The 26874-nt window shown below is 31.3% G+C and overlaps 4 protein-coding genes and 1 pseudogene across 4 annotated transcripts; 3 read left to right on the top strand and 2 right to left on the bottom strand.

The window, feature by feature from the left end:
• The first annotated feature begins 217 nt into the window (after nucleotides 1–217).
• LOC107001970 (anthocyanidin 3-O-glucoside 2''-O-glucosyltransferase-like) lies at nucleotides 218–2978 on the top strand. Its single transcript, XM_015199914.2, has 2 exons — nucleotides 218–360; nucleotides 1186–2978. The coding sequence occupies exon 2, from the start codon at nucleotides 1201–1203 to the stop codon at nucleotides 2587–2589; it is 1389 nt and encodes a 462-aa protein (XP_015055400.1). The 5' UTR covers nucleotides 218–360; nucleotides 1186–1200; the 3' UTR covers nucleotides 2590–2978.
• A 2789-nt stretch (nucleotides 2979–5767) lies between these two features.
• LOC107032036 lies at nucleotides 5768–10039 on the top strand. The gene is made up of 2 exons (XM_015233589.2): nucleotides 5768–6227; nucleotides 9512–10039. The coding sequence occupies exon 1, from the start codon at nucleotides 5824–5826 to the stop codon at nucleotides 6202–6204; it is 381 nt and encodes a 126-aa protein (XP_015089075.1). The 5' UTR covers nucleotides 5768–5823; the 3' UTR covers nucleotides 6205–6227; nucleotides 9512–10039.
• LOC107032037 (ras-related protein RABA1f) lies at nucleotides 9935–12136 on the bottom strand. The gene is made up of 2 exons (XM_015233590.2): nucleotides 11128–12136; nucleotides 9935–10643 (listed from the first exon to the last, which is right to left on the bottom strand). The coding sequence occupies exons 1-2, from the start codon at nucleotides 11346–11348 to the stop codon at nucleotides 10217–10219; spliced, it is 648 nt and encodes a 215-aa protein (XP_015089076.1). The 5' UTR covers nucleotides 11349–12136; the 3' UTR covers nucleotides 9935–10216.
• A 4678-nt stretch (nucleotides 12137–16814) lies between these two features.
• On the top strand, nucleotides 16815–21639 carry LOC107032277 (GDSL esterase/lipase At5g45960-like). The gene is made up of 5 exons (XM_015233864.2): nucleotides 16815–17177; nucleotides 18080–18210; nucleotides 19155–19391; nucleotides 20476–20734; nucleotides 21254–21639. The coding sequence occupies exons 1-5, from the start codon at nucleotides 16862–16864 to the stop codon at nucleotides 21448–21450; spliced, it is 1140 nt and encodes a 379-aa protein (XP_015089350.1). The 5' UTR covers nucleotides 16815–16861; the 3' UTR covers nucleotides 21451–21639.
• Nucleotides 21640–22076: 437 nt separating this feature from the next.
• Nucleotides 22077–24402, bottom strand: LOC107002132 (annotated as a pseudogene).
• Between the last annotated feature and the right edge of the window lie 2472 nt (nucleotides 24403–26874).

Raw genomic sequence — 26874 nt, 5'->3', positions numbered from 1 at the left:
TCATAGCTACATTCTTTATTTCTAGGAAAATAAATATTTTATTCTTCAAAATCATACAATTAAAAAAAAAAAAGAACTTAGAATTAAGCTCATAGCTAGCCACGTGTCTATTCCTATTTTCTCTACTAGTTTGTTGCATATGAATCTTGTGATCCTTAACATTTTTCTTTCTGGTTTTTTTTTCCAAAACATTAAAAAAAAAAAATTAGCCTTCTACATTCAAATGTTGTAGGTATTAGCTATCAAATATTTCGCTACACTAATTTAGATTCATGTCACGTACAGCGTGAAGCTCATTAAAGGAAAAGTATTTTTCATACGATTTGAATCAAGAACCCCGATTGATGATACACAAAATTGGTAACTTTTTAGCCTTTTTTTTTTAATTTCTCATTTGATGTCTGATATCTATTAATATAAATTTACACCGTGTAACACTCATTTAAACAGAAGCACTCTCTATTAGGATCTTTTCCATATTTTGATTGATTGGATGATTTGAATTCAATAATTTTGATTCAATTTTTGTGTTTGTGTTATAAAAATTCTATATCAATAAACCTATTAAACAAAAATAACTGTGCTAAAAAACATGTAAATTAAAATAATTGCATTTGTGGAGTGCAGATTCATTAGAATGAACCATATGAAACAAACATACTAGATATAACTACTACTTTTTGTTTGTGCAACTATGACATTGATGTGTTAGTAACAAAGTATCATTTTTATTATTGGTATAATACGTAAATATGACCCTCAACTTGATTTCAGTGGATAACTATGCCCTCCAATTTTGAGTGTGCATTTAAACCTGTAAAAAATTGAACAATCACACAAAGATGTCCTACATGGCAAATAAACGTAGGACGCCACCTCAGACAAAAAATTTCTCTGTGGGATGCCATGTAAGACAGAATGTTTTATTTGCTCAATTTTATACAGGTGCAAGTATTTATTTGTGCACACTCAAAATAAAAGGTCATATTTGTCCGATGACACTAAATTAAGGGTCATGTTTATATATTATGTTTTAATTATTTTCTGGTAAAAAATTAGGTAGTAGTTCTAATTTAAGTCACATTTCTCGTTTTTAGTGTTTCTGAGTCTTGAAATGCGTGAGTAAATAATTTACATTGTCAGTATATAAAACTTAAATTCTGATAAGAAATTGTTGATTTTCAGGTGAAAGAAGATAAAATGGAGGACAAGAAATTGACTTTTATTATGTATCCATGGTATGCTATGGGTCATCTTACTTCATTTCTTCATCTATCCAACAAACTTGCACATAGAGGCCACAAAGTTTTCTTTGTCCATCCTACAAACACACTTCCCAAATTAGAAAAATTTAATCGTTATCCCGAACTCATAAACTTCAAATCCGTCACAGTTCCACATGTTGATGGACTCCCACTTGGAGCTGAAACAACTTCAGATGTTCCTATTTTCAATCAGAATCTTCTTTGTCAAGCATTGGATCTCACATTACCAAAGATTGAATCTTTAATTCAAGAAATCAAACCCCATTTCATTTTCTATGATTTTGCTTACTGGGTTCCATCTGTTGCTCGAAAATACGGAGTTAAGTCTGTGCATTACTGTTCTATTACTCCATCATCTGTTGGTTATCTTATGCGTGGCGAAAATCCAACTTCAGAATCTGAAATGATGAAACCTCCACCTGGTTTTCCTGTTGATTCATCAATCATGCTCCATAAACATGAAGCTCGTTTAATCGTAGCTCTACATTCAATGGGGAAGAATTCCGGTTCTGGTTCTGGTTCTGGCTCTGGCTCTGTATCGTTCACTCAACGTATGCTTTTGGCTTTTCAAGATGGAGATGCCATTGCATTCAAAACGACTCGAGAAATAGAAGGACCTTACTGTGAATTTGTTGAGCATAAGTTCAAGAAACCAGTTGTGTTAGCAGGGCCAGTATTGCCTGAACCAGTAGAGACTACAAATACAGAGGACAATTGGTCAAAATGGCTCGAAAAATTTCAAGAAAAGACGGTTATTTTGTGTGCATTTGGTAGTGAATGTAAGCTCAAGAGAGATCAATTTCAAGAACTGGTTTTGGGACTTGAACTTACTGGCTATCCGTTTTTCGCTGCTTTAAAACCGCCTATTGAAGCTGACACAATCGAAGAGGCATTACCGGAAGGTTTCAAAGAGAGAACACAGGGGAAAGGCATTGTTCATTCAGGATGGGCAGAGCAACAATTGATGTTATCTCATCCATCTGTTGGATGTTTTGTCACTCATTGTGGCGGGAACTCGTTATCGGAGGCTATGATTAATGAGTGTCAATTGGTTTTAGTACCAAATTTTGGTGATCAATTCATAAATTCAAGATTATTTGGTGGAGACTTGAAAGCTGGAGTGGAAGTTGAGAGAAATGAAGAAAATGGATCCTTCACTAAGGAAGGAGTTTGTAAGGCAATCAAAATGGTAATGAATGATGAGAGTGAAGAGGGGCGTAAAATAAGGGCGAATCGCGCAAAGTGGAGAGAGTTCTTGTTGAGTAAAGGGCTTGAGGATTCTTACATTGATGGTCTTGTGCAAAAGCTACAATGTCTACTATGATTGTAAGAGACTGTTTCCACAGCTCGAACTTGTAACGTTGTAACCTTCTAGTAGTTTGCCAATAAGTTCTTGTTGAGTAAAGGACTTGAGGATTCTTACATTGATGGTCTTGTGCAAAAGCTACAGTTTCTACTCTGATTGCAAGAGACTGTTTTCACAGCTCGAACCTGTAACGTCGTAACCTCCTAGTAGTTTGCCAATAGAGTTCTTGTTGAGTAAAGGACTTGAGGATTTTTACATTGATGTTCTTGTGCAAAAGCTACAATGTCTACGAGACTATTTTCACAACTCGAACCTGTAACGTTATAACATCCTAGTAGTCATATGACAATAGCTTTACAAGTTACACGAGGGCATCGTCAATATGTAAACTACATAAAAATGCATTTATCTTTCAGTAAGTATGTTGTTTTAGTTCTTTCTTATTTCTAATTTTAGATGTTTGTTTCTTGTTTCTACTACTAAGTGATTTCTTTCATGAAAACCCTTTTACTGATAATAGTCACTTATAAGAAAAATATTTGGCAAGCAATCATATCTAAACGTCAAATATTAGTATATATAAATGGATTCAGACTTACTAAATAAATAAATTTTATTTGGTTTTATAGTTTTAAATCGATAATATTTGATTTAATTTTTATTTTATTAAAAAAAAAGTGAAGTGAACTAATAAATTATATGCATATTTTAACTTGGTCTTATCTTATATTTATGCTCTCTAATTTGGTATACATAATTAGACATTTAAATTTTTATAAAAAGTTAAATAAGAACACACACACGTTTTGTATGTCATTTTATGTGGGAATTTGTATCTTTGCACTATGTCCTATTAGTATTATGTCCAGAGGCGAACTTAGGATTTGAAGACGATAAGGTGCATTATCAATTACTAATGCACTTTAGTTAAAACATGTTCGAATATCGGTTCATGTGCTATATATTTTTATTAAATATAGAAATATAAAACTAATGTAATACTTAACTTATAAATTTGAGTTAAATAATTATAATAGATAAAGTTTACTTTGTGAAGTGTTGGTATTTAACTTCATTATGCACCATGAGGTTGCAAGTTCGAAACTATCAGCCCTTTATTTTTATCCATTCTTTTTACAAATAATAACAGGAAAAGTTCGATCACCTAAATATGAAGAGACACCAAAGGTCGAAACCAATAGACCCAAAATATCTCCTATTCAAGCCGTACACACATAATTTTTTTCGAAGTTACGGGTATATGTGCATCTTCACGTAAGCACGTTAGCCCATCTCTGATTATGTCATATAAGACTCATGTATCTACATGTCCAATTTTATGTAAGTTAAAAATACATATTTATGCACATCCGAAGTTAAAGGATATAAATATGAACTGATATCAAGTAAAAGACACATTTATTCATCATATCTTCATTATCGATACATAATATATTATTTTTGTAATGAACAATTTTAATTATAATCTAGTTGTCTGTTAGGTTTAGTATGATGTATGTAGGCTAAGTCAAGAAAAATACTTTCTCGCCTTTCTAGTCTTAATAATTTGTAATTTGAAATCTTAAGAAAGTGGTTTTTTTGACACTTGTTTCCTTCGTTTTAAGTAAAGTTTAGTTTACTTTTGCGATTCGAAACCCTTAGTTGAGTCGATGGTGAGATCGATTTTTTGTTTCAATTTTTATTTCATTTTGTCCATTGTCAGTAGAAACTTAACTAGAAAAGAAAAAGTACAATATAGCGGATGATATTTTCGGTTACTTTCTCCATTTCAATTTATGTGAGACTTTTTGTTTTCTAGAGTCAAACATTTAAAGTTTGATCGGAAGTTTGCGCATGAAATCTTCAAACATTTTTGAATAAAATTTATATATTTGTAAACTACGTAAAAAATATTATAAGTCAAAATAATTTATAATTCAACATGGTTAAAAGATATATGAAAATTGTACACTAAATGGTTTGAAATTGTCTTCTCGAGCTCAATTTATGAAGTTCAACACATTAATTCAGTGACATGACTCGTAGTGAAGATGATCACTCTATTTTTTATCAGCATTCTGCATCAAATCCGTGTATTTATTTGGTTGTTTACGCCGATATTGTTATCACTGATCACAAAGGGACTGACTTACTATACTCACACTAAAAGAGATGTCAAGTCTAGTCACCGAAAAATAATTGAACTCTCCAACCAATCGTTAATACCTTTTAGGAATATCAAGCGGCTTTTCCCGTCTTGGAAGGAGTTTAATATGCGGATCCATAAGAGTGTCAATAGGTCTACATCCCGTCATTCTTGTCTCCTAAAAAATATATAACAAACATATTTACGTTGGGTGAAATAACAATACATGATCTAGACTGAACAACTTAATTCAATATCAATATATTCATTTGAATCACAAAATTTAAAAGGTCTTACATAATACTCCCTCCGTCCCTATTTACTTGTCCATATTTTCTTTTATATTTTTCTCTATTTACTTGTCCATTTTAACAAATCAAGAAAGGACAATAATTTTTTTCCTTCTAATATGCCCTTATTTAATTCTAGAAAATTTCTAGTACTACTAAGTTGTGATGCACGTTTTTTAGAACCAAAAAATACATTTATTATATTTGGAGAGTTGCATAATCTTTTAAGTTAAGGGTAAAATTGTAACTAACCTATGATAATAATTGGTGTCTTAATATGTGTGACACTTCTAAAGCGGACAATTAAATAGAGACAGGGAGTATGAGACTAAAAAAGTATTCTCTTTGTCACATTTTATGTGACACTTTTCGAATTTCGAGATTTAAGCAAATTTAACTTTGATTGTAAATTTTTTATAGATATTTTAAACGTTTTGAATTATCAATTATTATTGACTTATAATACTTTTTACTTAGCTTATAAATATATAAATTTTATTTTTTAAAAATTAAAAATTGATAGGTATTTGTATAAAATTAACATAGAGCACCTAATAAATAAATGATTTAGTTGGCCCAATGACTCCTGAATGGGTACTTTAAGACTTTTTTAGTGTTGTTGTACCAAAGTTCAAATCTCACTGTTAACACATATTTCTTATATTTTCACTTCAGAGCACCCACAACCTTAAATTCCTAGATCTGTCACTGAATAATCGAATCAAAGGTCAAAATCAATAAATATAGGCACTATATAGTATTTGGATTTGTTGGATTCAATCACCTCTTCTTTAAGCTTCTACCCTCCTCACTACCATGGCTGACCATCAAAAACCTAAACCCACCGACAATTTCTCTTCGCCGCCGTCAACAAATCCACCTAAAACCTCCGGCGGATCATCTAACGGTGGATTATCCGGCGCTCCACACTTTCCAAACCCTCCGGATCGTACGAATCCAGACGCGGCGACACTGAGAGAGCAATGGAGGTTCGCTATCAAGCAGTACAGCAAATGGTATTCCCACGCTTGGGGAACTGCAATTTTAGCTGGGCTTTCATTTTACGCCCTTGGTTGGATTATCAAAGGCTCTAATCCTTTGCCCTCTTTTAAGCACGAAGAGTCGGATGCTAAAAATGCTTCTTCGTCTTCATCTTCTGATGATGCTGGTGCTGTTCCAGAGGTTAAGAGAAGTTGATGATGACGATAATTTCATTTTAGGTTCGTTTCAGAAACTTGAATTTCTCCCTGATTTTGTTATATCTTGTTTTATTTTTAGGCATAATACATAAACTTGAGTAGTCTCAGCTGGAAAACACTTAAATTCATATAAAGTTGAACAAGTAGAAACATACGCGGCATAATACAAATTGATTGAGTGTATAGAGTATGTTTTCATCTTTGCCTACTTATGCGCACCGAAAATTGGATGACATAGATGTGAGCTGCTGAATCCAAGTTAAAATAAATAATCATGTATTATGCCTAGTTTTTGTAAACATGGAAGTTAAATGGGAAGACTAATGCACCAGAGTAATTCTTTTTTAAAAAAGATTGAGTTTTTGTACTATGCTCAGTTACATTTACAATAATAACAATACCTGAATCACTTTGGATCGATTAGATGAACTCTCTATATCAACTTTTTATAATTTCATTTCATTAATAAGAGAATTTGGCTAATTCAACCCTCTTTCTTAGGTTGAAGGCATGCTTGATGATTTGTTTGTCTATTTATCCTTTTCAGTTAGTAGGTTCGGGGGTTTGTTTGAGTTTAAAGACAATGTTTTTTTATGATGGTTACTTAAATTTATTGCGTTGTATCGTTAAATTCGTTGGGTAATGATGAGAAGTCTCATTTTGTGTAATGACCAATTTGGTATGATCATGTCGTTACTCTATTTTTCTTGTAGATTATGTCTGACATGTAAGGATGGAGAATGATACAATCTATCCAAACATTGTATTAATTAAAACAATATAGTGCGATACAATACAACACAAAACAACATAATATGATACATAATGAAGGAATGTGTAACAACCATCCAAATGAAGTGTAAGGAATGAATTGAAGGTTGATTGGGAGCACTAAAGGACTGTTTCTTAATTGTCTGAGAACAAATTAGAAGTTGTAAATGTGGCTTAGCATTTGAAATTGGAAGCTTAAAATAATTTTACCATCCAAAAAGTGACAATTGTCTTTTGTGTTTGAGTTTTGACTGCCAAAATGCCCTTTTTGTCACCCTTCTGTAACTCTCATCCAAGATAAGTGAATATCATCTCAAGGATATTTCGCAGTCTAGAACACGTTTGAGAAAGTGTGCTTCGTTTACAATCCACGCTCTTAGAGCTTGCTACTTTACCAGTTGATTTTAAAGAATCAATCTTCTCCGGACAAGGATGGTACCTCAAGCAGAAGGAAGTTCAGCTTTGAATCCTCTTTCTTTCTTTCATTTGTTTGCCCTTCAACTCAGTGGACAGAAGTGAAACTGCTGACCCTCCTTCCTTTCTTTCTTTTGTTTTATTTTCTTTATTTTTTGGTGATAATTTAATTAAATCTTTTTTGATTGTTCATGTTTTATTCTTTCCTTTTTACGCCCAAGATTCCCATTCTTGCCTTTTGTCATCTCATTAACGAGAGGACAGAAATCCTGAAAATCCCCCATGTTCTCTTTCTTGTAAATATGCCTCTGAAGTCTTGCAATATCTTTGTACGTGCTTGTATGAAAGATCAGGACTTCTTATTTATGTCTATCATGTCTGTTTGAGACATCATATGTTGAAGCCTCTCTGTTGCTTATCCAATCCCTGACCTTACTTTTTAGTTTCATTTCCTTTGTTTGAATGTAATATTAAAAATCTGACCATTTATGCATTTCTATTCACCTATTTTATCCTGCTGAAAACAGGATGTAGCTGCTTTGCTCTTTGTATATGTTAAGGAACAAATAAACATATAGAGTTAATATACTTCCTATGATCTCTTTATGTATATGTAATGGAGAGATCTTTGCTGTAAATAAATGAAGCCTGTCTGGAGAAGTGTCAATCTAATTCTGGATGCATTGCCTAACACCTCTTATTTTCAGTTGGATAGTAGCAAGCAACTAGTAATTGAAAGAAGCATATTATACATGGAAGCTCTTGACAGTATTTTAACTTGACTCTCCCCACACAAAGAATCTTATCGCCATAACGGCCTCTTGTTATGCTGTGTTACTTTTTAATCGCCACTGCCTTTTAGCTTTGATCATTAGATGAGCGACTGTGCATATATTTAATTCTATCGACCCCCTAAGTGTTGATTGACATCTTGTTAGTGAAATAGCATCCCAAATGCTAATTGTTTTTGTCCTGTCTGGACCACCTCATCCTTGACTATATCTTTTCCTTGTCTATTACAAGTTTTATGTTTTTCCGAAAGAGAAGATGTGATCTCGTTACCACATTAGGTAGTCAACACCACCGTTCTTTGTTATCCTATTATGGTTGCAGAGACCTATTATCCAATTCGCAACATGGGAACAACACATGGAATGGGTGATAAAGAATGCAAAGGAAGAACAGTGAGAGCTCGAGCTTTTAAAATTGTATACACTGAATGTGTCTATGCCATATGGTTAAAGCAGAACCAGTGAGTCTTCCGAAGAAAGCCAGAGATAATGAAGTCATTGCCAGAGAGATAACATGTATGTGTAGTGTTCAACCAATCTTTAGCTAGAATAATAAGTTGCATAGAAACTGTGCTCTAACACGACATTGTCCTTCCATTTGCATTCTTTATCAACCATTCCATGTGTTGTTCCTATGCTGCGAATTGGATAATAGGTCCCTGCAACCATAATAGGATTCTACTCCACAACTGCCTTCAATTCGCAAGTAGTTCAGATGAAGGAACTGAAAATGAAATAGAGAATTAAGAGGTCTCTCGGTAACTCTTTCCCACGTAAAGAGGGTGGATTAAAATGACCTTGATCCCAAAAACAAAGAATGTAGAGTAAATATAATGTTTTTAGTTGACTAATCTTGTAAAGGCAGCCTTCTCTTGCCATAATCTTACCGACCTGATATATAGCATGGCCAAGCTTCTGAAATCAACTTATTTTGATTTACAGAAGTGCTTTTACAAAAAGTATTTTTGGTAAGAGTCTGTTTGTGTTTGGCTAATCAATTTGAAAAGCACTTTTGAAAGGCTTGAATTTTATACTAGCTTTTACTATGAATTGTGAAGTCTCGAATGTGCTCAGTGGTTTATGTAGTTTAATATATTTTGTGAAAAAATAGTCAGGGAAAATAATGAAGAAAAATTATGATTGTTAGTGTGTCTGACTGACTTTTGTCTTTATTTTACTGTTCTCCTCTAATTTGGAGGGACAAGAATGCAGTGAATGAACTTCTGCCATTGGGATGATGCAACTCTCTTTTCTCTTTGTTTTGTTTGGTTGTTCATTTAAAGTAATCAGTTCTTGTTTCTGAGTATGTATGTCTTTTGGTTGGCACAGACTCTCTTTACTCTCAATGAAACAAGTTACTCATGAATAGCTGAAGTCTCTCCCTCGCCTCCAACCTCTACCCTCCGGGCTTCTTAAAATTCACTTGCTGCAAGCTCTATGTGGATGGAAGTGCAATCATTGCTAACAACTAATTCCTGGGCAAAGTTAGTATATCTGCTTCCTGGAAAAAGAAACACCAAAATTGTAATAGGATGTGTACCAAGACCAATATCTGCTGGTGCCCGCTGAGAGTCAAAGCAAGTCAAGTCTGCCTTTTTTCTTCGACCGTTTGTCTCCTGCAATGAGTACAACAACGCTACACGAAAAACAATAGTATCCTGAATATCGTTAAGAAGAGTTTTGTTACTTATTTCCTATACAGTAGATGTGCATATCAATAATACTGTAGTTTTGAGTTGTTGACGTTCTGTGTAGCGCGGATAAGTTACCTTACCATTTTCACAGCTGAAATGTTCTTAATGCCAATGTACACTTATGAAAAGACAAAACAGATGGTTCTTAAGCTAAATTTTTCCATCCCCCATTTCCCCACCTCAGTTCCTCAAATTTTTCTTTCCGCCAAGTTACAGTCGTAGAGTGGGGAGTGCTATACAATTTTGTACAGGAAACCTGAAATTCTCAGCATTCCTGCATTTTTCTGCAGTTCATATATCTGTATTCTGAGAAATGTAGTAGTGAGTGGTTGGTCCTTGCTCAACTGGAACAACAACCGCCTTTCTTAACAGCAGATACGTCATTTCCAATGTGGATTGTTTGTCCTGCAGGCAAAGATGCTGGATCGTCTCCTGCATCAAGAGCCTTCTTGCTAACCACCCGGTAAATCTGAGTCAACACTTCTGTGAAGGCGTTTTCAACATTCAGCGCCTCAAGAGCTGATGTTTCCATGAAGAAGGTATTCTCTCTTTCTGCAAATCCCTTTGAGTCGTCTGTGGGAACAGCACGCAGGTGGCGGAGATCTGCCTTGTTCCCGACCAGCATGACAACAATGTTCTGGTCTGTATGATCTCTGAGCTCCTTGAGCCATCTCGCAACATTCTCAAATGTTACATGGCGAGTAATATCGTAAACAAGTAAGGCACCAACTGCTCCTCTATAGTAAGCACTTGTGATAGCCCGGTACCTGTTTTTATAGCCAAAAGTTATTTAGAAACAATTCCTCCAGGCATTATAGGTGAAAGAACATTGCATTCAAATCTTAAGTAAACCAAGATGCACACGAAAACTTGTCGAAAATTCTCTTTTTCTTTTTGTTGTTGTTGCTGCTGCTTCACATGATCTGATAAACTTTAGAACAACTAGATGATATCCATCTGATTATATAATTGATCAATATGATCAATGAAGAGAACCATGTGTTCTTAGATTCAAAACTCAGTGACGACATAAATACTAGGTGATTTCTTCGACCTGTCCAAGCCTTGGTAGATATTGTTTAACTAATTGAGGTAGGTACAACAAGTGGGTTCGGACACCATGATAGGAAAAAATTTGTGGATAGAAGTCGTACAAAATGATGATAACTAATCTTCATTTTTAGAATTCGAATCTGAGACATGTGGTTAGCAATGCATGTTAAAACCAAAAGGAAATTGGGATTGGGTTACCTTTCTTGGCCAGCAGTGTCCCATATCTGGGCTTTGACAATCTTGTCATCAACATGAATGGTTCGGGTGGCGAATTCAACACCAATAGTCGACTTAGATTGTTGGCTGAATTCGTTTTTGGTAAATCGCGATAGCAAATTCGATTTACCAACACCAGAATCCCCTATTAATACCACCTTGAACAAGTAATCATAATCTTCCTCTGATCTATATGTTCCCATAATTTCCTTTTTCTCTTAACTTGTACATAAGATCAGTTAATTATGGAGTGTTTTCTCTATCTTCCTTTGAATTAGGGATGAAATACAGAAGAAGAATAACATGAATATTCATCGATTCGATTCATTTTACTATTAACAAATGGTGTATATTTAACCTCCGTTTATATCGGATGGTTGAAGGGAGAAAGAGAAGAAATAGTTTTAAGTTCAAGTATTATATGGTTAATAGTAGCTGGTTCGTAGAATTAATTTAAATTACGATTGTTTTAATCAATGTATAATCTATGTATATCGATTAGAAAGAGTAAATAATGAATTGTGTGAAGATCCCCTTAATCCGTTTATAATTTAGATAGGAATTATTATAGTTCAAGGAGAAAAGGACACCACCCTATTAATTTAATATTGAATTGACAAAATATGGATATAATTAATTTAGGGATTTGTTAGTTAGTTATCAACTCTTAAGATTATCTCACAAGAGATATTTTAATATAATTTTGGGATTCTTTTAGGTATCAAATCTACTTTCCCACCCTATATTTCAATAATTGGCTCACAAATTGTAGAATATTAGGGCTTCCCCTTCTTATCTCAATTGTGTGGTTTTAATAATAGTTTTTGTCCAAACTTTATCCAAGACACTTCAATAATTATCTCAATTCTAACCTTGACCTTGACTCGGGACTTGATCTGACCTCAGACTTGACTGACCTCGACTCGAGATTTGAACCTTGAACCTTAATCAACTAAAGACTATCTTGACCCAAACTTCGATTTGGGACCTAACTTCAACCCTAACCTCGACTAGGGACTTGACCCCTAGCCTGACTGACTTGGTTTGAAAATAAGGAAAGACCCTACAAATTTAAATTCGATTTTGCTTCGTTACCTAATTCATTGATTAAAGTTGCGAAACTGATTGTTGATAATGATTTTTTTATCAATGGTATACGCTTTTTGTTCAAATTCTCGGTAATCAATATTCGGAAGAAAGATAGTATGAAAGAAAGATAATATGAATTCTATTTAGTCTAACTCTCTTTACGCTCGTCTTGACATGACTTGAGACCCAAACTCTGACCCTTGACATTCATGATCCCAACCTCAACATGAAACTCCACATCGACCCCGACCCAAATATAGGATCTAACCCTAGCCCTCAGCGCCTTATTAGGGACTTGAACTCTAATCCTCGACTCGATGACCCGATCCCAATCTCGACTAGGGACATGGCTCTGATTTAGGACCTAACCCTGATTTAGAGCTCAACCCCCAATCCAAAAATCGAGACTCGATCCATTTGTATATATTTTCGTATCATAATTTCCTCCAAGTTATGACCAAGAAAATCGTGATCTAATCCATAAGAAATTCCCTTATTTTGTGTTTCTTTTACTTATGCCCCTCAAAACAAAAAACTAATATTCCTTGATGCATAAGTATATATTTTCATATCATAATATCTTTTATGACTTTAGTTTCTAAATAACTTCTCCACCATTTGACATAGAACTATAACTAATATTAACACTATAACAAATAGAAATATAGTATTTTGATTTGGTTGGACCCATGCAAATTTATGTGAATTAGCCAATGAAAAATATTATGTGGTTCATGGCTAACAAAATTAATTATGCATAAAATGTTAGGAAAGTGTTGAGAAGTAGATACATCCTATTGAGCTGTCATTGGTCTTAAAGTCCTTTAAAAGTAATGAATTTTTACTGTGGGCAATATATATATATATATTATCTAACCACTACACTACAAAAATTGGTAAAATTGGTGGTTGTTTTCATTTTTTTGGACCTACCTTATTTATTTGTACTACAAATTAGGTACTCACAAATTTGTAGTTTATTTTTGTATAAAATATAATTTATTGGTTTGTATCTTCAATTTTTGGATATTTATGAAGTTCTTTCATACAACATCTTTGACTTCCTAAACTTCCGAGTAAGATTGTGTACATATTATTCTCTTCATATTTTAGTTATGAGACTATACATGATGTGAAGTAATTGTTGATTAATAGAACTACAAATTCCTTCAAATTTTATGTGATTTAATACAGTGCCATAGCTCACAAATAATACATATAGTGTAAATCACATTTCTATTTTGGTTGTCGAATCATATGAAATTTTAATTCATATATGTAATGTATGAAATACATATGTACTAGTGAAACATAGAATTGTTTATTTAAGGCTTAAGTCATCTGCGGTCCCTTTAAGTTGTCCACATAATTCACTTAGACACCTGAACTAGGACTTATACCTATTGAACACCTAAACTTATTCAAGAAATGTGCCTATTAAACACAAAACGCTGATGTGGCAAAATAAGTGTATCTCACTGCTGCTGAGCGCGTGAATACTGCTACTTTGTTGACACTTGGCATGCATTGACTAAATATATAAAAAAATTAATTTAATTAAACATAAATCTTTTAAATCATAAAAAAAAAAAAAACACCCCAACACTCATCTTCCTTCAACCCACCATTTTAAAAACTTCAAATTTCTCTATCTTTTGTTATGATTCATTTTTTTTATTTATTTTCTGTACACAAAGTACCTGTTGAATTTTCAAGAAGAAGAAAAGAATGGACGATTTGGAGTTAAAATATTGATCAATATCTGTAAATTTTTATTTTCAATAATTCCAATTGAGCAACTATCACCATTCATAAACTTATTAGAAATGCTATAAAATATTTGATATAATTTTAATTTCTCTTCCTTGTCGATTTCAAAATAATTTATCAAGATAGATTATATTTACAAAATCGGAATAGTCGTCGGAGGTATAGCATATAACGAAGAAAATGAAAGAGGAAAACATTTGGTGGATGAATTCGGAATGAGATGGGGTTAGGCATTTTCTTTTTTGTTATCGCCGAGGAATGGCGATTGTGGAACAACAGAGAAGAAGATGAAGAAGAAAGGGACAATAAGTTAGATGGGGTGGAGGGAAAGATTTTTTTTTTTTAATCAATTTAATATTTTATATATTATTAAAGGTAGAAAAACATTTTTTTATTTTTCAAAATTAAAATTATGGACCCATGTGCCACGTGTCGTAGTTCTATTCGTGATTTTGTCAAGATAATGAGTGTGCATTACACGCACCATATTTGTAAAGCTAGTTGTTATTTTATGTTCAATAGATAAATATTTATTGATATTAAAGTGTCTAATAGGTAAGAGTCTCAGTTGAGGTGTCTTAAATGAATTATGCGGACAACTTTAAGGGGCTATCGATGACTTAAGCCTTTATTTAAATTGAATTGAAATTTTCAACAAATACATTGATCTTTTTTTTTGAAATGACTTTTATAACTTAGGCTTATAAATTAAATTATAGGAATTTGCTTAAAATATCAAAACAAAAATGATTCCATTTCTACTATTATTATTATGATAATATATATTTCAACCTGCTTGAGTAACTATAAAAAGATAAAAATAAGAATAAAATTGTACTACGAAATCACATAAAAGATGAATATTGAAAGTTGATACCATTTCATAAATAACAAATGAAATCACAAATAGTTTGAAAAATAAGATAAATTACTTACTACAATAAATTTAAATATATTGATAATGTAATGATTCTTCACATTATCAATGTATATACGTTATCAAAAAAAAAAGGATTAGAACATATCCTTGACATTTGCAATATATTTTTATATATGTTTTTCGTAAATCTATCAGCTCATAAAAGTCTCTAATATTATTTTCGATCTCAAATAAATCATTAAATAATTGGAGAAGTCCAATTAATTTTTTCATGGTAATAATGGGAGTCACGTAAAAGTATATTTGGAACTTCTAAATTATTGTTCAAATAATTGCATTTTATTGCCATCCAGTGATAAATAATATCTATAGAATCAAAGTCCTTATATAATATTGGACGTACTAGTTGACCCCAAAGGAATTTTTTAATTTAATTCGATTTCGATTGAGATTTATGTTGTTTTTCTTTAATTTTTGATGTGTATATAAATCGATACTTAAGTTTGTATAAAAATGACTAAGTAGATATACAAATAAAGTCGAGTGCATTTCACGTGAATTACCATGCAAATAAGTTATAGCGTTTATTTTATACACTTAAAAATAAAAGACATAATTATCAGCTAAAAACAAATTACAAAAACACGTTTATATATTATAACTTGACTGACTTGATATAACGCTTCGATCTACGTGAAGGTGTGGTGCAAAAATTTAATAGCTTGATTCCTTTTTCACTATAAAAAAAATGTGAATTACATGGAAATTTTTCTGGAAATTAGTATGAAAATCTGTAGAAAATCTTTTTCTACAAATTTTCATGGAAATTTCCAAAAAAAATTTCATGTAATTCACCATTTTCTTACGGTGTTGACAAAGTGATGGACAAGTGGAATGATTTTGATTGATATTATATTTTAACACATTTTTGGAATCTTCCAATAAAGAATATTGTCATAACCACACAAGATATACCACGTATAAGGATCCAATTATATTTTTATTATAAACAAAAATATATATAATTAAAATACAGTGAATCGGTACATTAAGTTCCCTCTATATACGGAATTCAGAGAAATATAAATTGATTTATGATTTGAAATTTATAAATTCTCAATAATTTCAAATTTAAAAACAATTATTTCGTATGTGCCTAAATGAAATCAAACCATGTACTACAACTATTTCTTATATATTAATTAATTTTTTAATATAAATTTAAAATACACGTAAAATTTATTCGATATCTTAGATTCACATGTGAAAAAGGATCGGACCACAAGAGCATAAACAATAATGGAAAAGAAAAAAAAACAGTTGAAGAATTCATGAGCTATTTTTGAGATGATTTCTGTGTGTTGTATATATATTCAGAATAAATATATTTTGTTGTATTTATCATTAATAATTGAAGTGGACCTATATTTGATCAGTAGGAAATAAAAAAGAATTTTAAAATATGTGATCAAAATAAAAAATTACATATTCGAAGGAAACAAATAAATATCATTTTAAATTAGGGTAACAAGTTAGAACGACTCGATTGAAATTATGTTCAATTAAATTGGTTAAAATATGCGAGATTTCTTACTTTTTACGAAAAAAAATTAGATCACCATTAGGCTATATCATTTATTTATTTTCGTTACTGGTCACATGTGTACAAGCATATGAAGTCGCGTTTTAAGGGCCTTTGGATGCCTTAGGGGGAAAACTCTCTAGTACATAAAATTAATTTCAAAATTAAATATCGTACGAAAGATCTTTAAAATAATCCGAAAAGAGAAGGATCCTAAAAAATACTGTATATTTTAAATTTATATAGAGGTCCACTGCTATTATTAATAGTACCTACACACAACAATTTTTTATTTATTTTTGCCATTATATATACAACACATTATAATAGACCAAAAAACTCATTCTAATTTTTTCAACAATTTTTTTTTCTCTCCCGATTATTATTCTTCAACAATGATTTTTCCTTGTAAAATTATTCTCTTTTTGCCCATTCTTCTCATTATTATTTTCCAAAATAAAACTCAAGGTCGAACATTATTATTAAATAATAATAATAATAATAATAATAATAATTATAAAAAATTGCAAAGGCCATTTAACAATACAGTTTCAGCTGTTTTTGTGTTCGGAGATTCCACGGTTGATTCCGGCAACAACAACTACATAAACACCATCGCAAAGTGCGATTTTTCGCCGTACGGTCGCGATTTCTCGAATCACGTTCCCACCGGGAGGTTCACTAATGGTCGTCTCGTTACAGATTACTTAGGTACGTACGTACCTATAGTCAAAAATATTTATGATTGCATCGTGTACGTAGCATTATTCATGTACATAGATAGGGGAAATAGTACTTTTATTGAAAACGTGATCATTATAATGAAACACTGTTACAGGGAGATCTAGTTTTACATTAAAATGTAAATTTTGCTCTATCATGTCATTTTAAGATGTATTATGATCTACATTTTCATTTTACATGTTTTGACTGGTCGAACATGAAATTTTACAAGAAAAGAAATACTTTATTATTTTGATTTTTGTGATGATAAATCGTGTCATTAAGATATAATTAAAAGTTTAAAGTTAAATTATTTTGAAAAAAGAGGAATTTTTTTTGAGTGTTACCTAAAAAGAATTTCTATATTATCACCAATATATATACGGGAAACTTAAATAAATATACTATAACCATTTATAGCAATAATATATTTTTTTTCATTCTATCACCTTTAATACATTTATAATACACTTTTAATTCATATTACAAAAAATAATTTATTATTCACATATAATACAAGTTTTATTAATGGATAATATATTTATCTCACGTTTTAATACACTTATAATTCAATGTGTCAACTTCTTACCAAAAATGCGTAATATATTTTATAAAATAGTTATAATACATATTATTGCATACTTAATTCACTTTTAATACATATTGCAGATTTAACATAGTATTGCTATAAATGATAATAAATTAAAAGTATCCCTAAAATCAGTAATTATTTATTAAAAGGCATTTATCTAAGTAATTTTTCCTATATATACATAGGTTTTAGAGTTTTTTTTTTTTAAATGTTATCTAATTGTTATGATATTTTTTTTTTAAAAATGTGAAACTGTCAATGTATATAATTTAAATAATGTAATAAATTTTTGTAACAGCTTCGTATGTGGGAATCAAAGATTTCGTGCCACCTTATTTAGACCCGAGTCTTAGCTTGGACGAACTCATGACCGGAGTTAGTTTTGCCTCGGGTAGCTCTGGCTTTGACCCTCTCACAGCTCAATTAGTCGTACGTCTCTGTTATTCATTTATTTCGTATAATAAAACTAACGATATAATTAAAATATTCATTATAGCGCGATCTGAGATTTCGATAGAAGGATTATTAATTGACTTCCCTTAAATAAATCATTGTTGACTAGTGTAGTTGTAACATAATGGTAATTAAAAATTCAAAAAATTACAAATAATCAACTTTATATCAATTTATTAGGTGCATTAATTAATTTAAAATTGTTGAAATCTTGCAAATCTGACACATGAATCATAGTTGCATTGAATTTTTTTCTTTATAAGTAAATTACTCCCAACAACTAAAACTTGTACTATCTGCATTAACCTTTAATTTAAAAAATATAAAAATATATAAGTTAATAAAAAAAAAAGATTTCTTTGTTCATCGTAAAAGTAGAAAAAAAATAAATTTCATAAATAATATTATACATTGATAGTCTCTTATACTAACACATACTTCATCTCCACTCTCGACGCTAATCTCAAATTCTCAATAATATTCATTTTTATAGTATTTATCTAAATGCTAAAGATAATATGTTTTATATTTACTTATAAAACATAAAAAATAAACAAAAAAATACCATTTATTTTTTAGAAAGCTTTCCTTTTCTAGTAATGATATAATTAGATATAGACTTAGGGTTTCATACCATGTTCCAACTTTATTTTTGTGGAAGGGTAGACATTTAATTATTTTTTTTTAAAAAAATGATTAAAAATAACGATTCGAATATTATCGTAAGATAAACTACTTATATTATACCAAGAAGAAAAATGATAGGTATAACTAGATGGTAAGACGTGAATAATCAATTATTATACTGTAAAAATTGCATAGATTCGATCTATAATGATTATATCTTTTTTTTTAATCAATTGATTATTGACAAGATTGTGATTTGATATTGATTATTATAATTATTATTATTATTGCAGGATGTAATTACAATGGAAAAACAGCTGGAATATTTTAAAGAATACAAAAGAAAACTTGAAAATTCAATTGGAAAAGAAAAGACAAAAATATTAATAAGCAAAGCAGCATTTATAATAAGTGCAGGAACAAATGATTTTGCTGTAAATTATTATAACACCCCATTTAGAAGACAAAAATATTATAATGTCTCTCAATATCAACAATTCTTGATGCAAATGGTCCAACAATTTATCCAAGTAAGTATATATCAGATACTCCTTCTGTTTCAATTTATATGATACCTTTTATGTTTTGAGAGTCAAACAATTTAAGTTTGATGTGGAAATTTACGCATAAAATCTTTAATTTTTTTAAAATGAAAATTGATATATTTGTGAACTACATAAAAAGTACTAGAATCACAATAATTTATAATTCAAAATATTTAAAAAAAAATTTAAGTTCAAATATAGATTTATTTGACTGTTAAATTCAAAATGTAGCATATAAAATGAGACTGGATATACCGATATAGTAATAAATTATAGCCATGTGATTCTTATAAATGTGAAAAGATATATAGGACTAATATTTTTATAACAAATTATAGCCATGTGGTTCTTGTAAATGTGAAAAAAATCTGATTGTATGCATATATTTTTATCTTTATAGTTTGGGTTTTTTTTTTTTTAAAAAAAAGAAAAAAATATTAGTGGCATGAGTACGATAGATAGAGGTGAAGTGATTTAATAGGCCTTTTTGAAATGATATAAATATATATTATAATAATAATAATTTGGAAGCAAAAACATTTATGATGATTTATGAAGTGGGGAAGTGTTGAGTTAGGTGTTGTTACGTAATTACTACAATTAATTGGAGACAACCAAATTTTTACTAGTTTTTAATTCTTTTTTTTGCAAATATTATATTGTTTTCTCAATTAATTTTATGGAATATCTTCTATTTTTGAACGATCAAGTACATGATGATTTTGTCCACTAAAATTTAAACAAATTAGAAAAAATATGTAACATCTTTTGTACTTCACAAAAATTTAAACATAAGACCTTATTAATTTCAATTTATTTTATTGATAATTGAACAACGTACATGGTTCAGTTAGCTGATTAAATTTCTAAAATTAAAATTTTTCCATAGGAGGTAAGGAAAGAGGAAATAGGGAGGGGATTACGTGATAGTGAATCGATTCTTCATGTAATCAATCAACTGAGCAACTAAAATTTCCTGCCCGAATATTTATCCAAATGGTATATGTATCAATTTAATGTGTTTGATACTAATATTTTGTATACACAAACTTTATGCTAATTGTTCTAGGGTTTGATGAACGAAGGAGCTAGAGTGATCGGCGTCGCCGGAGTTCCGCCTTTCGGGTGCTTGCCGATAGTTATTACGATAGATTCCGGTGACGTACTTCAACCTCGTCGATGTATCGAATCGTACTCCGCCGTTGCAAGAGAGTACAACTCGTTACTTCAACGTTTATTAAAGACTATGGAAATTCATGGCACAAAATTATTCTACGTCGATATCTATAGTCCAATAAATGACATGATACAAAATCCAATTAAATATGGTGAGCAACCCAAATAATTAAATTTCCACTTTTGGATTATGTTTTATTTTTCAATTTTTATTGGTCAAAATTTTCTGAAACTTAGATTTTTTTAAATTAGAAATATAATTTTTCTAATAAAAATATATAAAATAAGTATCGTAAGTAGCATTTCATACTAATTGTCTCGTCACACCCCCAATTTTCCAAATGACTCCACCCCCGCCCCACTCCCAACTCACTCCTACCCTCCTTCACCCCTAGCTCGCTTTTTATATATAAATATTTTTGAAATAATTTTTTTCTGTATATACTAAGTCAACGTTTTAGCAAATGAAGGTAAGAAAATCGAAAATATATTCAAGGAAAATTTTTCAGGAAAAATATTTCCTTCATATCAACTAAAATTTTAAAATACAAAGAAATTAACTTGTTATAGTAAATTATCGACTTTAATTTTTTTATTTATTAATTCTACTTATTGTAAACAATATTTTATAGTTTGATTTGATGGTGTAAAAATTATTTAATATTTTGTAGGATTTAGTGAAGTTACAATGGGATGTTGTGGAAGTGGACTTATTGAAGCATCAATTCTTTGCAATCCAAAATCAATTGTATGCAATAATCCTTCAAATTATATGTTTTGGGATGCAGTCCACCCAAGTCAAGCTACTTATTACAATGTTTTCAAAGCAATACGTCCTTCTATTGATTTTGCCATCAACCAATTATAAACATCGGGTGAATCAAGAATTAGAATTCAGATAAAGAAAAAAAAATATCGATCGATCGATTTTTTTTAAGATTTTGATGATATATTATGGTGAATGTATTTGGTGGTGAAGTCAGAAATTTAAATTAAGGGATTTATGTTAAAAGATACTTCCTCCGTTTCAAAAAGAATGACCCCATTTTCTTTTTAATCTGTTTAAAAAAGAATGACCCCTTTCCTTTTTTGACAACACTTTAACTTTAACTTTGCACGTGATATGTTTAAGACCACAAGATTTAAGGGTATTTTGGTGAAGTCTTTTTTCTTTTCTTAAACTCCGTTCCAAGTCAAACTAGGTCATCCTTTTTGAAACGGAGGGAGTACCCTCTTTGTCTATTCATTTTTTTATTTTGTATGATGCTTAAGATATCATAAATAAGAAGATCATTTTATTAACTCACTTTTTAAAAGAACTTCTCTTTTCATTTTTTAATTTTGACGGTGTTTAAGAAATCATAAATAAAAAGATAATTTTACTAACTCGCTTCTTCAAAAACTTTTTGAGAATTTTATAAACAAATGTAAACACTTAAAAAAAGAATTAATTGCAAGAGTAATATAAAAAAAATTAATTAATATTTTCTTGATTTATTCACCCTTTCTTTTTCTTGCTTCATCTGGTTCTCTATTCCTTTTCATTTTTGGTCTACCCAATTGTTTCACAACATAAGGAGGCAACATTGCACTTGAAGGATCAACCTTCCAAAACTTTTGACCTCTTACAGGCTGCATCTTGTTTTGATATGTTAGCATGTAAGCCTCCTTGCTATACCACCAATGTATTTCAGTTATTGGATTTACTTTTTTGTGTGTTAATGCTTTGATGGCATGCGGGCAGGGAATACCTGATAAATCCCAAATTCTGCAAGTGCATCTCTTTTCCTTTAGATTGACAGTGTGTCTATCTTCTCCATCAGACACTTCATAGCCCCAATCTCCACTGAACTCCACCTTACAAGTATGTGCTATGGCCCTGTAGTCGATGTACAACTTCATGCATTCCGGACTGAAATATGTAACCCAAGTCTTCAACTTCTTTTCATTTTTCACTAGCAATCTCATCACTTGTACTCTTATTTCTTCTAACATCTTGATTATTGGCTTGGCTCTAGCCTCAAGAATCCATGCATTGAATGATTCAGTGAAGTTGTTATCAACCATCATGTTCTTACACTAAGTATCAAAATAAGCTCTACACCATGCCTTTGGTGGATACTTTACCAAATTTCTTGCACCATCTTCAGATAGTTTCCCCAACTTATTTAATTGGTCCTTGAACTCTTCAACATAGAAACTCCAAGCACACCACCACATAAGCTTCCTCATTTGACCACTCCTCCATTTTCTGCACCAGTTACTCTCAATGTGTCTCACACAATACCTATGTTGAGCTTCAGGCAACACTTTGACAACAGCATCTATCAGTCCCTGTAACAGTGAAAGTTGAGAATTAATATGTGTTAAAAACAGTAAGTACAATGAGTACAAGTTGAGTAAAAACAGTTGGTACATTATGTTAAAGAGTGTGTAAAAACAGTAAGTAAATTTGTGAACGAAAGTGAATTAAAAAGTGAGTAAAAATTGTGAATTCAAGTAAATTAAAACAGCATCATACCTTTTGCATATCCGAAATGAATGTGACTTTTGCACCATCTTTAAGGTCCAAAGACCTCTTCAATAACTCAATAAACCAGCACCATGTATTGCTTGTTTCTTTGTCCACTATTGCCCATGCTAGTGGATAGAAACTGTTCATAGAATCTTGTCCTAGAGCAACCAACAGAACACCCTTACATGTACCTTTCAAGAATGTACCATCAAGTCCAATAAATGGCCTCAAACCAGATTTCCAGCCATTCTTAAGAGCATCAAAACAGATGTACATCCTTAAAAATTTTCTTTTTCCTTCAGCCAGGACATCCTTAGAGATATTTATCAAAACATCACTTCCGGGATTAGATTGCTTAAGCTCTTGTGCATAGGCCTCAAGCTTGTTGTAGTCATCAATAAAACTTCCATCCAACTTCTCAAGAGCCATCCTCTTGGCCCTTTTAAGTTTAGACTGACACACATTCAATTTTAAGTCATTTTCAAGCTCTCCTCTCATATCTTTTACCTTATACTTGGGATTATTTTGAAGCTTGTTCTTGAAGTATTGAGCTAAAGTAACTGCATCAGCTCTAGCATTAAAAAATGCCTCCTCACATATGTTTTTATTGATGAAAGTCTTTATCTTAAACCCTTCAGTTTTGCCATCTTTTGAAATCAAACGCCTAAAGGGACATCCTATATCACAACCATACCTAGTTCTCTTTGTATCACCTTTTATTATAGTCAAAGCCCTTTTGTTAGCTAATGCATAATAATTCATAACTTGTCTACCTTCTTTCATGTCTTTAAATGTCATACCAACTTGCAATTCTTTGAAGCTTTCCAACCTGTCACCTACTACTCTTCCCCTTTCATTGCTAATAACATCCATCCACTCTAAATCACATTCCTCACCCTCAGAAAGATCCCATTCATCAACAGAACCAGGACTGTGTTCACAATCTGTACCAACCTCAACATCTACACAACATGATTCAACATATTGTGTGATATTTTGGGCAACGACAGTGAACTCACCCTCCTCCACAACAAAGAAGTTGACGACTTTAAATTTCTCACATAGAAGGCTAAGGATGGCCCTAATTCCATCATCCCCATCTACTATATAATACTTTTCAGAGGGCCCAGTGACTAATAATTGTTTAACCCGAGAAAACCCTAGCTTGGAAGTAAACTCATCACATATATCTTTATGACTCAATAATTCAGGGTCAAAATTTAGCCAAGAGTGCACCAATTTCTCAGTGTAAGCCAACAGAGGTGACCCAACTACCCCCGTAGTTGAACACAATTTCAACTTCATCAATTATTCTTCAAAATCACATGGAAAAAACAGTAAAATCAGAGAGACCACTCAAACCAAACACATTAAAAGCTGCAAAAATATAATAAAGTAAGCCCTAAAAGACAAACAACATCTCGAGACCACCAAAAGAGAAACAAAACAAAGCTATCAAAGGCATAAAAGTACATCATTTTAAAACAAAACAATACATTTCAAGTGATTTCGATACACATAAATCAAAGGAAATCAAATACAACACATGCCGTCGACTTTACTTAAATAACCCTAACTAATAAGAAAATGTAACCCTAATCGAATATATAATTTACTGAAGGGAGAAAACTTACCTTCAATCCGTAGATTTTCTAACCCTAGCGCCGCAATTTGTGTAAGTCTTTAAGAACCCTAGATGCGCCGCGATTTGTGTTCTTGGGGGAAAAGGAAGTTTAGGAAATTAGGGATTTGTTTTGGGGGAAAAGGGATATGGGTTTTGGGTCGGATACGGGTAGGATAAGTTATTTAAAAGAGGGGTATAATTGAACCATAAAATATGGGTAATAAAAGGGTTTAATGGGTCGGATTTTTAGGGGCATATTTGACCCTTTCTCTTTTGTAATATAAATGCTACGATGTAATATTAAAATGACGTGGAAAATCCATTTAGGCAATTAAAGAAAAGTAAAATGCGCTAGATATTTGGAGGTGGCCAACTAACGCCCATAAGGGCATATTTGTACCAATAATTGGACGGCGAGGGTATAAATGGACCAAACTTTAAACGGGGGGCATATTTAAACCTTTTCGAAAAGTTTAGGGGCATATTTGACCCTTTTCCCTAAAAAAAATAAAGTACAAAAGTAAATTTCTTTTTCCTCAAGAAAACAAGAAATAAATAAAGTAAAAGTATAAATTTTCTACTTTGCTAAGGTAGTACTATATATGTACCAATGTACATTGGCCCTTTAGTGACATTGATTTGCACTTCACTAAATTCTAAATTTCTTGCCTGCATGCACTTTCTTTCTTAGGAAGTTGTTATTGTTAACGACATGATTTTTGCAAATAATCACTATAATAAATTTAATTATGTTTTATAGCTATACTTTATATATTTATGGATTATAGCTACAATTTAAGCTGTCTCGTTCATATAGCTACAAAATAACTATTATGTCTTGATCTGCATGCTTCTTTACCTATATATATGAGGAAAAAAGATTGAAATATATCTGAACTTTGACCGAAATTTATGTTACGATACTGAACTTTATGGAGGACCTTTTTACCCCCTTGCACTATTTAATAGTGTATTGTGCTCACGTGGACATCATAAATATTGCATCTTTTTAAATAGTAATGTGTCACGTGGGCACATATATACCTTTAAAATACACTTTTAAAAAGTGCAGCGGTAAAAAGTCTTTCATAAAATTTGGTATCCTAACTGCGATTCCGACCAACGTTCGAAATATTTTTCAGGCCCTTTTCCCTATATATAACACCTTATGATGTCTACAAATTCATTTTCCATATCTTATCAAAATGCATTTTTCATATTCTTATATTTTTCTTTTACATCTTCTTGTGTTAACATTGAAAGCTCATGCTCAAAAACATAATAGTTTAGTTTCTACAATTCTTGTTTTTGGAGACTCAACAGCTGATCCTGGAAACAATAATCACATATTAACTACTATTAAGAGTAATTTCAAACCCTATGGAAGAGAATTTCCCAATCATGTTTCAACAGGAAGGTTTACTAATGGGAAACTTGTTTATGATTTCATTGGTAATTATTCTACAAAATACTTTTATTAGTTACTTTTATTAGTTAGTTAAGTTTGAAATGACACATAAAAAGGTTGCAAAAGTAGGGTCTAGGGTGGATTTTGTAGCTAGGTTCGACTGAATCCATTAATTTCAGTTCGAGCTATGTATATGCATGCATATGTAAAAATAGGTTTGAAACATATTATTAACGATATAATTAAGAAATAATGTGTTTTATCTAATAACTTAAATTTTTAGACGAGATGATCGCATAGATTAGACGATATAGAATATTTGTATAAACAAACCACTTCTTCTTAGATTGTATGTGATGTATATTATACTTTTTTATAGAACAAATTGAACTAAACGATCGATAAGAAATAATACTAGGATCGGATAATCTTAGCATAACTAATTTCAGTATATAATTAATCATATCATAATAATAACTTGTGGTTCAACTTTAAGATTCTTAACATTGAATTTATTTTAATTCTTAAACTATGGGTTAATTAAGACCTAATATTTATTGGTGATTTTAATGCAGCTAAGCATTTTGGTATCAAAGAATATGTGCCTCCATATTTAGATCAAAGTTTAAGTATTGAAGAACTCAAGACTGGAGTTAGTTTTGCATCTGCTGGAACTGGAATTGACCCCCTCACAGCACAACACTCTGTATGCTATCTCAAACCCACCCCACCCCACCCCCACCCC

This window comes from Solanum pennellii, chromosome 10, assembly GCF_001406875.1.
Source record: "Solanum pennellii chromosome 10, SPENNV200".
Classification (NCBI taxonomy): Eukaryota; Viridiplantae; Streptophyta; class Magnoliopsida; order Solanales; family Solanaceae; genus Solanum; species Solanum pennellii.
Note: the sequence above shows the minus strand (reverse complement) of the source record. Positions and strands in the feature narration are given on the sequence as shown.

Coding starts and splice junctions, on each gene's coding strand:
- LOC107001970 (XM_015199914.2), top strand. CDS start 1,201: ATGGAGGACAAGAAATTGACTTTTATTATGTATCCATGGTATGCTATG.
- LOC107032036 (XM_015233589.2), top strand. CDS start 5,824: ATGGCTGACCATCAAAAACCTAAACCCACCGACAATTTCTCTTCGCCG.
- LOC107032037 (XM_015233590.2), bottom strand. CDS start 11,348: ATGGGAACATATAGATCAGAGGAAGATTATGATTACTTGTTCAAGGTG. Junction 10,644..11,127: donor GACACTGCTGGCCAAGAAAG/GTAACCCAATCC, acceptor CTATAAAAACAG/GTACCGGGCTATCACAAGTG.
- LOC107032277 (XM_015233864.2), top strand. CDS start 16,862: ATGATTTTTCCTTGTAAAATTATTCTCTTTTTGCCCATTCTTCTCATT. Junction 17,178..18,079: donor TCTCGTTACAGATTACTTAG/GTACGTACGTAC, acceptor TTTTTGTAACAG/CTTCGTATGTGGGAATCAAA. Junction 19,392..20,475: donor TGGTCCAACAATTTATCCAA/GTAAGTATATAT, acceptor TAATTGTTCTAG/GGTTTGATGAACGAAGGAGC.